General features: G+C 49.3%; 3 protein-coding genes across 3 annotated transcripts; all 3 read left to right on the top strand.

The window, feature by feature from the left end:
• Window positions 1–76: 76 nt before the first annotated feature.
• Window positions 77–2,016, top strand: LCP9604111_8471 (C2 domain protein; the record flags this gene model as incomplete). The annotated part of the gene is made up of 2 exons (XM_039076618.1): window positions 77–846; window positions 900–2,016. The coding sequence occupies 2 exons, from the start codon at window positions 77–79 to the stop codon at window positions 2,014–2,016; spliced, it is 1,887 nt and encodes a 628-aa protein (XP_038925530.1).
• Window positions 2,017–2,616: 600 nt separating this feature from the next.
• Window positions 2,617–6,208, top strand: LCP9604111_8470 (putative ARF GTPase activator (Csx2); the record flags this gene model as incomplete). The annotated part of the gene is made up of 4 exons (XM_039076617.1): window positions 2,617–2,680; window positions 2,738–2,868; window positions 2,932–4,778; window positions 4,825–6,208. 4 exons carry the CDS (start codon window positions 2,617–2,619, stop codon window positions 6,206–6,208), a joined length of 3,426 nt encoding a protein of 1,141 aa, XP_038925529.1.
• A 3,214-nt stretch (window positions 6,209–9,422) lies between these two features.
• Window positions 9,423–12,035, top strand: LCP9604111_8469 (putative YT521-B-like splicing factor; the record flags this gene model as incomplete). The annotated part of the gene is made up of 8 exons (XM_039076615.1): window positions 9,423–9,573; window positions 9,824–9,898; window positions 9,959–10,056; window positions 10,114–10,177; window positions 10,231–10,725; window positions 10,785–11,413; window positions 11,466–11,922; window positions 11,998–12,035. 8 exons carry the CDS (start codon window positions 9,423–9,425, stop codon window positions 12,033–12,035), a joined length of 2,007 nt encoding a protein of 668 aa, XP_038925528.1.
• Window positions 12,036–12,686: the final 651 nt, after the last annotated feature.

Raw genomic sequence — 12,686 nt, 5'->3', positions numbered from 1 at the left:
TGACTATTATTCAGGTTTACTTATCTTTATCTCTGGGAAGAGATTTCCCACGTTTGTTTCCCCCCCTATACTCACCATGGATGACTCCCAACCCCAGCCATTGCCTGTCCATCCCGTCGACAAATTTGGCCCCAAACTAGTCGAGAAGGCTGACAAGATACATCGCCGGCTCACTACGAATGAAGAGTCAAAGCCTGCCGGAGGCTATGATCCCACTCCGTTTCCCCACGCCCCGCCAGGCTACACCCTCAAGATCACTTTCCATCGCGCGGAAGACCTGCCCGTCGCGGACTTTGGCAGTTTCTCCTCCGATCCTTATGTCGACGCGCATATGGTAGTCGACCTACCGACGCGCCACAAACAAGACCCCGACGTGCATTTCCGCACTCCGACCGTACGCAGGGACATAAACCCCATGTGGGAATGCGACTGGATCATCGCAAATGTTCCGGCTTCGGGATTTCAGTTGAAATGTCATCTCATGGACGAGGATCCCACGGATCACGACGATAAGCTGGGGATTGCTTTTATCGACGTTCCTGCACTTTCAGACGACTGGGCAGGTTTCAAGGAGAAGTCCTTCAAGGTTAAAAAGCGCTTTGGGAGCAAGCGCGTCTACGTATTTACTAATGTCTCCGCGTTTGCGACTGGTCACCGTAAGGAGTCCTGGTTGGTGGTCAGCATCGAATGTCTCGGAAAAACCCCCGGCACAGAGGGGGGTCATATGTACACTATCGGTCCTAACTTTTGGTTCAAACATTTTTCTCCTCTGATTGGACGACTGGCTGGCATCAAAGACCATGTTCAAAGCACAGATGGCAGTGGCAAGTCGATTACCCGTTACAAGTGTGTCTTCCTTCCCTTCCCCCCTGGGCCATCTATATACTGACTCCGAATAGTTTCCAGGCTATTGAGATGCAACTCACAGGCCCTGTACCTGCAGAGCTATACCATCGCTATGTAGAGTTCAGGCCCTTCGTGGCGGGAATGTTCCAGGCACAAAGTCTACGAGGGCGTATCCTGCATAAAACACTCCATCATCAGCACCAGCGCATCTACAATTTCGATCGTACTACCTTGTATGGGTCCTTTCAAAGGCCTTGCCGTGAACTCTCTCAGAAATTTTTGGAGTTTGCGCACTATGGCCAGGGTGGACGGATCTTCACCTATGTGCTCACCTTGGACGGACAAATCCGATTCACCGAGACCGGTAAAGAATTTGGCATTGATATGCTGAGTAAGCACACCATGCACAGTGACGTGTCTATCTACATCGCGTATTCGGGTGAATTCTTCGTTCGGCGGCGCAAGCATCGCCATCGCCGTAACTCCCCAGAAGGGCGTGCCGAGCGCGCAGAGAATGCAGAATATGCGGAGAATGAAGAACGTGCAGGGAATGCAGGTAATGCAGAGAACGCAGAATCGAGCACGGTGCCTACAGACGAGTTTCCTGTGGAGGAAGATGAGCACCACAACGAGGGCGAGGACCTGGGCCAAACCGAAGAAGGGATCACTATCTCAACCAATCCAGGGGATTATGAACTCTTTATTGATAACGACAGTGGAACTTACCGTCCCAACGGCGAGAAACTACCACTCTTACAGGAATTTATGTCCTCCAACTTCCCCGGACTCCACGTTACCACTCTGGATTGCCAGGCGGATGCGGAACGAATGGAAAATCTGAAGAACGAGCAGCGCGAATTCAAGAAGACCGCAGGAAATGTCATCACGTTCCTGCAGCAGAGCAGCGCGTCTTCACTGTCAATCTCCAGCTCGGAAGAGGATGAGCTCAATGAGCGCAGTGGTCAATCTAAGAAACGAGGAGATCTTTCTAGACGAGTCCACGAGATGCGCGATCTACGAGGACAGGTAATGCGGTGGGTAGAAGCGGATGAAAAGCCCGATGGCCATAAGCACAAGCATCGGTACTTCTCTGGCCGTGAGCGCCGCCCTGCTTCGACTGGTGCGATTCCCACTGAACCCAATCATGGGACAAGCGAAGTCGCGAGCTGATGCCCTGATTTTTTTGTTTTCTATTCTTCTCTTCTTTTCTATTCCCGGGTCTCGGGTTTGGAACCGAGTCTCACGACGTTCACGATTAATTTTTCATACCAGGTTGTTTTTCTTGATTTGTACAGTTGATCCTATTAATATAAGTTTGGCCTATATTTATAGCATTTTGAGTCAGAAGTGAGGCTATAGTCGTGTTATATCTAGTTATATGGATGTAGTCGCATTAGATGTTCTTGTTAAATAATGCCCTTGAACAAGTCCAAACCAACAGATGATTAAATGATATATAACAGATACAAATCGAACTATATAACTGAAACCAAATAAGAATATTTAAATAAAAAGAAGCTTCACACTAAATGGCACTATATGGGGTCGGGTGCCTGCGCATTTATCCGATCAACTTTCGCCCCTCCTTCAGATCTTTGAGCTCGCCCTCTCTCCCATCCCCTAGACACCTTCACTGAATGATTACTCGGTTCCTTCGCACACTTCAATACAAAGGCCATCCGACTACAGGTTCGCAGACCGTCGATGGCCAACGATTGGTCCCGCTACTTCGGTCCCTTTCTCGCGCCGTGACCTGATCCCTTTGCCATCATGGGGAATGTTGCCACCCGCCTTGACGATGCGGGGAACTTGTTTTTCAAGGATCAGAATCGTTGTGGGTTAAAATACCGGATCTGAACCTCTTGTCGATATGCTGATGAAATTTCAATAGTCGCGATCGCATCGGTCACGATAAGCAACTCACGACGTCGTCTTTTGACTCTATCCCCCAACGCGTTCCCGGCGGCAAGGTTCGTAGCCAAGCGCGATGCTGGCGACGATACTCCGATCGAATATATTCAGGTACGCGGTACCTAATATCATGTATCGGGTCTTCTAGCTAACAAGTCCCCTCAAACCGAACAGGACCCCGACACCCCCTCCACCGCTCCGATCCCGACCTTCATGCTACGCCTGTCGAACGACGAGGAGCTGATCTTCAAGTTTACCTTTATCATTCGTCAGATGAAGACTGGCAATGCTCCAAACTCTGTCAACGGTGTTTCAACGACTATGCCCGAGGTGGCAGACACTAGTCTCACGGGACTCACGTTCGCTCACGCATCCAACTCGAAGGAACTGGATAATCTGATCACAAGAGAGTTCCATGCGAACCCTAACCTTCAGAATAACTCTAATGTTCAACTGATTGGAGATTACTCCACTGGGGGTACCCCGTCCGTGTCGTTCGAATGGTCATGGCGATGGAAGCCTCCGAAGGTAACAGAGGACAAAGGTGGCGGTTGGCGCAACAGCTGCAGCTTCTTGGATTACGATCAAAGAACAAACCGCCTTAACACTCTCGCCCATTTTTCCTTCTGGGTGCACAACTCCTTGCGTCCTCCGCCGAGCCCTCAGATCTCATCGCCACACCTGGAGTTACCCGTCTTTCCGCGCTCTCGGATTTCATCGACTCAATCCGTTATATCTCACTATAGCGATGCCGAATCGACCGTTAATCCATCCATCACTCCACCTGAGCCAGTGGAGAAGTCTCTCCCACCTCCTCCCCCGCCGTCCGCGCCTCCTCCCCCACCACCAGCCAAGGTAGATCTCCCACATTCGCGGGCAGGTGATGAGATGAGCGGAGTGGAGGATGGACCATTGTTCCGGGCGACTATGAAAGCGCTAGAGTCGAAGACAAGCAACATGCGAACCAAAATCAAGAAGGTGCTCAAGAAAGCCGAGAGCGCGCAGCTAGCGCAAGCCAATTGCAATGAGGCCATGGAACAGTTCCTAACGTCATTGAATGATGCGTCTACGTCTAATGCAAATGCTATTCAGCCCGCGTTAGATCATTACTTCGAGAAAATTGCTCGGCAAATTCTGAACTACGAGCAGCTCAACACGGTGCAACTTCAGAAACTGGTGATTGATCCTCTGGTCAAACTATACAACAACGATATTAAGCAAGCAGAAGCCAAAAAGAAGGACTGGGATGAAGAGAGCCGCGACTATTACGCTTATGTCAGTCGGTATTTGGGCCAGCGACAGGATTCGCTGAAAGAGAAGAAGCGTGCCGAGAGCGATTCGAAGTATCAAGCCAAGCGGCGAAATTTCGAACTGAGGCGATTTGATTACTCCTCCTTTATGCAAGATCTCCATGGAGGTCGCAAAGAGCAAGAGGTTCTCTCACATCTCACCAAATATGCGAGTTGCCAGGCCAAGAATTTCCTGTCAGCCGCCAAAAAGGTTGAAGGAATGACCCCTCAGCTGGAAGCTCTTATTCACGAGGTGGACCAGGCCGACAAGGAGTTCCAATTCCAGCGCACAGAGCGCGAAGAGAAGCGCCGGGCTCTGGAGAATGGCAGTAACCCATATCTTGAGCCCGACGTAGTGGTTGGTACAACTAGTGTGCCTCCTATCCCTCCTGGGACTGCCAATAGCGGCCCTTCTACCGAGGTGGAGCTTGGTAGGGCTGATAGCACAGGCTCTCAGCTTCGAGGAGTCATTAGCAACACCTCATCGATTTCGTCTCAAGCAAATGCAGGACCGGCCGCACCAGCTACAGGAATCAGTGCACCCGCGTCAAACTCGACGGTGGCTGCTAATGTGGGCCAGAATCGCTTCAAGGGTATCCGGGATCTCGAGGAGCACAACAGCGGATCTGATCGGACAAGTAGCCAACAGCGCAAAGAAGGCCTTTTGTGGGCACTGTCACGTCCAGGATCTCACATCGATCCGAAGGGTATCAACAAGCAAGCATGGCACAAGTAAGTACAAGCGCAGGAATGGTTGTACAACTTCTAATTTTATCAGATTTTGGATTGTTTTGGATCAAGGGAAATTATCCGAGTATAGCAACTGGAAACAAAAGCTGGATCTACACATGGACCCCATCGATCTGCGCATGGCATCAGTCCGTGAAGCTCGAAACGCGGAACGACGGTTCTGTTTCGAAGTGATCACACCCCAGTTCAAACGTATTTACCAAGCGACATCCGAGGACGACATGTCCAATTGGATCAGGGCTATCAACAACGCGCTGCAGAGTGCGGTTGAAGGCCAGGAGACTCCGCCTCCCTCCGCATCTAGGAATGATAGACCTACCAGTCGGGATATTGGTTCCGCCCTAACAGGGAAAAGCTCGTCTGTGTCTGGTCACCACTCCCATTCCTCCTCTAGCTCAGCCAGCAACGCTGGCGTCATCCGCCGAACAACCGTCGGTGCGCGCCCAAGCTATGTCCGTCCTGATAGCAACTTTGAAGAGAATCCTGCAAAGCTTCTGCAGGTTGTACGGGATGCGGATCAAGGCAACAACTGGTGTGCTGATTGCGGATCATCATCCAAAGTTGAATGGGTCTCCATCAACCTTGGAATCATTCTCTGCATTGAATGTAGTGGAATCCACCGCTCTCTGGGCACGCATATATCCAAGATTCGCTCTCTCACATTGGATGTACATTCCTTCTCGAATGATATCGTCGAGATTCTCCTGCAGATTGGCAACCGCGTTAGCAACATGATTTGGGAGGCGACCTTGGATCAAACTCTCAAGCCGAGCGCCAGTTCTACACGAGAGCAACGGTTGAAATTCATCACCGCCAAATATGTTGATCGAGCCTACGTTGAGAATCTGCCTTCACCACGTTCTCGCTTCGCGACGGCCGACGAAACGCTCCTCGCGTCAATCAAACAGAACGACATCCAAGGCGTCCTCTACGGTCTCGCCCTGGGTGGCAACGTAAATATAACCGATCGCTCTCGCAACACTCACGCAACCTTCCTAGCCCTTGCCGCAGCCGATCCTGCGTCCCCAGGCGCCCCACCAACCACTCTTGCCGCGAGATCTAGCGCAAAAGCCATCCCATTCCCTATCGCCGAGCTGTTAGTCCAAAACGGCGCTGAGATCCCGCCACAACCTCCTTCCATTCCTCTCTCCCCCGCAGCCAAGCTGTATCTCAGCCAACGGACCGCCCGCACATCTGCCTTCAGCGTGCCTCCACCGCCGCTAGGTGGAAAGTCCTACGCAAACGATACCCTGGGCTCTCTCCCAACTATCCGCAGCAAGGAGTCTTCCTCTTCGTCAAACGCTTCAACTGTCACAGACAGCAGAGACAAAGACAGAGAGAAGCTCTCCAAAAGAGGAAGCGCTGGCGCTCGCTTTGCGGGAAAAGTGGCTTCACTTGGAATTGATCGATAAAGGGCTCCTCCCCGCGCTTCATCTTGTCTATACCCTCCCCGTCTAGCACATCAGCCGCGCCGCCCGTAATCGTAATTATATCAGTGTTTAATGAGATTCCGCATGAAAATTCCCCTCTGATGATGACTTTTTTTTGATTTTCCTGCCGCTCTTTGTTTCCGTTTTTTGATGGTCAGGATATTTATTTTTCGCCCTTTGGTTCTATGAGGGCCAGGCGGTGGTTTCTTTCTCTTCTTTTTCACTTCTTCATGTCAGTTCTTGATACTAGCAGCTCAATCCTGCTTTTGGATGGTTGCGTACCACTTTCACACATTATTGTCTTCTAAGACAAATTCAAATATGGGTCGGGTCTGTTGCCTTTGCCCTGCGTTTTGATCATTCTATTTTATCATGTGTAGTTTCGTCTCTCCATTCTGGGAGACTTGTACTTTTCGAGCTTTGGAAACCTCGGTCGGATCTACTACATATCACAGTGATCAATCCTGGTCATGCAGAAACCAGTTACCTAACAGTGGCAACACCAACCATCGCCTCCACACTTTGACCGCCAGCAGCTGACGAAATCTCGATCATAGAGTTGAAACTGCACATCCGTGGGGCTGTGGCGACTAGAAGTGCCCGAGGAAGGTAAGACCTGCAATTTTCTACACGGAAGTGTAAGCACCTACTTTTCACTACATCCAAATCGAGACGGATATATGGATATATGGATATATGGAGATGTGGAGGTGGAGATGTGGTGGCTGTGAAGAGTCGATACATTGCAACAATTCGCTCTCGGTCAATCACAATATGAAGGATGGGGAATGGAGACGCCCTACTCAGATCCCTGCTGATCCCTGCCGTGATTGGGCTCGTCGTGTTTTTTTTTTGTAGTGGGAGGAGCACAGCCACAAAGCCACTAATAATAGATAACGCGTTATGGATATTATAGAATGGGTCAACTCGCTCTCTTGACACGGCCTTGACGGTCAAGTCTGACTGGCGGGTGTTGGTGTATACGTACGATGAATGATTCCCAGTTGAAAGCCCCTGTATGGCGTCCATGGACAGAAGGGCTTATGATTCTCATAGATCAGTATAGAAAGCATGGAGATGTGGGGAGAACGCCCATGACGTCAGAAATCCATAGTGACGCCTCAGGTGTCAATGTGGCGTCCAGTCTTTGAGCTGATCGCCAATTCCCTAACCGTCCGGACGTGGCTTGTTTCTTCATCAAAACATGGTATATCTACTGGAACACGCCGGAGTACCTTTTTGGAAGATGGGTGCCATTACATCAAAGCTGCGTCAGTGACCCTCCACTGTCGTCAGTATCATCCTTCGATCGAAGTTGAATTGTACTTTTATTCTCTAGATTAGAGACTGTCAATGCCCGTTTTCGGGAAATCTCCGGGTTATACAACCCAATTGGAGTACTCCACTAGAGCTGGTGAGTCACATGACCCAGTTAAGAACAGCTCAAGTGACTGGTCAGTTGATTTGGAGAAAGAGTCCGCGGGTATAGGTCCAATGAGCCAAATTATAACATACCCTGAGTGTATATACGATATATCTATATACATTGTACTATATATGTACATAAATAAGCTCTTATCCCCGTATTCCGTTACTCTACAAAGTACCATTCTCTGCTATCTCTTGTTTAGGGGATATGTATGTAGTCTCGAATAGCCCGCTCTGATTGGCTGGGATGCGATCCCGGTGGTCAAACCGGGTGGATCCGACTTCACTTCCTTTTTGTCCCTTTAGCTTCTTCTTCTGTCGTCATTTTTCTTTTTCCAATTGGCTCAATTCCCATGGAAGAAGTTTCCCTCTTGCTGGATGTCCAGATTCATGTTCTTCCTTTTTTTACAGGATCATCAAGCTCCATTGACCCCCACCCAACGGTACGTACGTTTCCGTGGCATATACTCTGAAACGGCAGTCAATACTACCTCATACAAAGTACATAATCGCCTTGTCGAGGTACATACATATGTATGCGAGGTCCTACCATGGGCAGGATGAGCCAATTATGTACGCTCTGTCCCACTGTACAGCAACACGATGTCGCTCTTACCTCTGGACTGGGCTGGAACTCGAAATACTGCAATATACAACATTGTATCCCCAATATCTACGTTTCAAAGAAGTGAAACATCCCATTGGAACATCTACGAATCATGATAGTAGGAGTGTGTATCCAGAGCTCCTCCTATTGCCTTCCTCTTACGGTTCCAAAGGCCGTTGGACCCAGGGCTCATTCGGCCCTTCCGAGGTATATGATACATAGGTACCTATGGTACCTGTTGTACCGTTGTGCCGTTGTACCGTTGTACAGGTTGCACGGAACACACTCATACATACATACCATTCGCCCTGGGCGGTTTTCTCGACTCTTTCGCCACACCCCTGAGAGTGGCAATTGTGTCTCTCACTTCGATTGGTTCCAGTCGAAGAGGCTCCTCGGGTGTGTAAGTCATTCCAATTTTTTTTTCACGCCCAACATAATATGCCCCAATCGCGACCATTGTACTGGCCCCGCCCAGATACCCATCACAGGATGCAAAAAGAAAAGAAAAAAGGAAGACACAAAAAAATAGAAAAAAAAAAGACGGCAACCTGCAGCTCAGGGATACGGCAACAGCTGCTCGAATGACATGATCCTCGTTCTGAAATTATTTTCAGAATAATGCCCAATCTCCTATTCGACCATATAGCCCAGTTCTATATTAGCGACTCTAAATGCTATATACAGTATACACTTCCCGAGCACATCCCGCTTTTTCTTTCTTATTTTCTTTTCTTTTTTATATCTTTTCTTTTTTTATACCTTGGAATATGTACTAAGCCATTGAGCCACAGCCTGCCAAGAAGAGTTGATTGGCTTCAATCCCCCCAGGGCCAGGATCAGGACCTCCCCCATCAACAAGATCCCTCTGCAACGTTAACTTTCTCTTATTTACCCTTAGCTTCCCTTGGGCATCTTTATTTTTCTGCCCTATATCTGACTCCCGGGGCGCTTTTTTTATTCTCGGGCCCTCGATTCTACACTATTTTAGCTCCCTTCACCAGCCTCCCTCGGCTCTTTTGTTCTCAATCCCATTTGGCCCAAAAACAGGTTCTGTCTAGACCATCGTCGAGTAACACAACGCCTCTTGAAACAAAACACTAGCCAAATTACTCGGTATGTGACCCTTCTTTTTAACGGGGATGGTCTCCTGTTCTCGCAATGTACCTGAATTCAGTACTCTTCCCTGGCATGCCTAGCACTTCTTCCCCCTCCTCTGGCATGTGTTGGCTGTCAGTTAGCCTTAAGCTTCCCCTGTCTCTGGTACCTAGCCCACTGTCCACCGTGGCTTATCTAGAATCCCTTTATATGTGTTTGTCCTACTTTGTTTTGTGAGCTTCGGCTTATGGCCTAACAGGAGGGGGGTCAGTCCGTGTTGACCGGTTTTCTTCCCCTTTCAATTTCTTACCATCACACACACATTCTATCCTTGATATTTTCTTCACAAAATCCGGAGAACTAACTTGCATGGCTTGGGCCTTTTCCTTCCCGGATTAGATCTTTGCACTTCCCCTCTTCTACGGTGTTCTGTTCTGTTCTGTTCTATTCTACCGGACTCTTAGGGAAGTCTTACTTGCGTCGGTGGGATTTCTATAAGAATTCCTACACCGCGGTGACATCCGGGCTACGTGACTTAGGTAAGGAAAAGGTCTCGAGTAAGATGTGTCCATTCCCTACAGACACTAAAGACCCAGTAGTTTTCAGAAGGTTACAATTGAAAGTTTCATCAACGGCCCCATGGGCAATGTTCCTTCAGACAAGACAGCTGACGAGACAGCCCCGATATCAGAACAGGGTTAGCCCTTCCTTTTCAAATGCCGTCCAAGCTTTGCCTGACTAAATCTCTTCTCAGGTGCATCTCCTACTTCAGCGCCACGTCCCAATGTCACACATCATTCCAGCTTCGCAGAAGCTCGGTATGGAACCGCCCCCTCTCCCTTAAATATGGTCATGGGATACAACTTCCCAGGCCATCATCCACAAGGCTATAATCCGCAGTCAATGCATCAGTACACAGCCCACGGGCAAGGCATGATGTACCCCATGCCAATGACTCCGTATGGACACAACTCCGGAGGCATGCCGTATGGCATGTCTTACCCTGCTTATCCGCCGTATGCCATCCCTCAACACCCTGGCCCTCAACCTCAACATCATTACCCGCCTCATGGAACCCAAATGCAAAACATGCCAAACCTCAATCCCGGGCAAGTATCTCCGTATAGCTCGGGCTATTACCCTCATTCATCATACGGCCCTTATGGACATGGAGTGCCTGCCGGCCAAATGCCTCAGGCTATATCTCCAGTACGTACTAACACCAGTTCACCCTCGAAACCGGTCACCTTGCGCAAAGAAGCCGATAAACGAATGACGGATCTGGAGTACGACGTTTCAAAGACCATCGTGGATGGATCGAACCCCAAAAAAATAGCGCAGTCCCAACCACAACCGCCGTTCTCCAGTGAGCTCTTGTCGAATCCCCTCACTTTGCAACTGTTACTAACCTGCATTCATCTAAAGACAATACTCCCCCTTCGCAACCACTCCCGACCGCTCCGAGTACCCCACGAGGACCACCCCGAAAGCCCAAGCAATCTGGCCACGCGCTGTGGGTTGGAAATCTTCCTCCCGGAGCCAGTGTCATTGATCTCAAAGATCACTTCTCGCAAGATGCAAAAAACGACATTGAGAGCGTGTTCCTGATCTCCAAGAGTAATTGTGCGTTTGTGAATTACAAGTCGGCTGCCGCCTGCGTTGCAGCTTTGGCGAGATTTCACGACTCCCGATTTCAGGGCGTCCGCGTTGTCTGCCGACTGCGAAAGGGGCTCACTGCTCCGGGCTCCGGGTCTGCAGCTCCGAATAATGCTCTCCGACCACGTCCGGAGGATAATGCTACGGCTACGACTACGATTACGACAGCTACGACTACTGCTACGACTACTGCTACGGACCCGGGCGAGGACCATTCAATCACACCGGAGCCCGGTTCCGCAGCGCCTGCTACGGGGAACCATCCTCCCCCGGCCCGGCTGGTAGATCGGTACTTTATTGTTAAGAGCTTGACAGTGGAGGATCTCGAGTTGAGCAAGCAAAGTGGCATTTGGGCTACACAGTCGCACAACGAGGCGGCAATGAATCAGGCTTTCGAGGTGAGTCCAAAGCTATGTAGCCCAGCAATGACCGAAACTGACCTTTACCCAGAACACAGATTACGTTTATTTAATTTTCTCCGCCAACAAATCTGGCGAATATTTTGGATACGCCCGTATGATGTCGCCGATCAGCGACGACGAAGAACTGGCCTTGGAGATGCCATCTCGGCCCGATCCCCCGCCCGGCGGGCCCGACGAACTTGACGTGACCCTGACAGCGGCAACTTCGACAGCGCCCCAAGGACGAATCATCGATGATTCAGTGCGGGGTACTATCTTCTGGGAGGTCGAGTCATCGGAAGATGAGAACGACAATGCGAGCGAGAAAAGCGTCGAGCCCGAGGATCCAGAAGAGGGTCAAACCTTTGGCAAACCGTTCCGCATTCAATGGATTTCGACAGAGCGAGTACCTTTCCAGCGCACTCGAGGCCTTCGTAACCCTTGGAATGCGAATCGGGAAATCAAAATCGCTCGTGACGGTACCGAAATTGAGCCAACGATCGGGCGTAAGCTGATTCAGTTGTTTCATTTGCCTTGAGTTCCTGATTTCTTATCATGTGGATGATCTCCTCTGTCTTTAGTTCCTGCGGTTATCAAGAGCTTCTTTGATGGTCTATGATTTATGATAGCAGATGTCGACAGAGGGGATTCATTCTGGAATAGGAATCAGAGACGTATGCCACTTTATGGGAAACAAGCAATACACGATGTACGTCCATATTTACTTTCTTGAGCTACGAATACGAATGCTCTCCCTTATTTCTGCAGGGATTAGCATTTGTCATTCTGCACGATAACCCAATTGTAGACGTTATATAGGTAATAGGTACATGAAGTACCAATATATATAGTCTTGTACTCATCTTCAGATGGCCATAGCAATTGAAGCAGTTGAACAATCAATCCAAACCAATCGACTAACTAATACCCTAACTAATAACCTAACCAATACCCTAACCAATACCTAACTGATACCTAACTGTTACCTAACTGATACCTAACTGATAAAATAACTGATAGAATAACCTCATGTCATGAAATAGAAACTGCTGAGTCAGCCATCGACATCACCACTCCACTTAGCGCCACTTTCCCCAGATAATGTGATGCTTAGCTCTCTCTACTCGGTGAACCTCGATATTTCCCCCTTCTCGCTTTCTCGTCTTCTTTTTTTCTCAACTTATTCTCCAGATACTTCTCCCTTCTTTTATTTTATTTGTTCGAGTTCTGGTATCAATCTTTCAATCTTGTCTTGTCCTCAAATCAACAC

Source organism: Penicillium roqueforti (assembly GCF_015533775.1).
Source record: "Penicillium roqueforti strain LCP96 04111 chromosome Unknown scaffold_33, whole genome shotgun sequence".
In the NCBI taxonomy this organism is placed as follows: domain Eukaryota; kingdom Fungi; phylum Ascomycota; class Eurotiomycetes; order Eurotiales; family Aspergillaceae; genus Penicillium; species Penicillium roqueforti.
The sequence above is the reverse complement of the archived record's forward strand: the minus strand, read 5'-3'. Positions and strand labels throughout refer to the sequence as shown.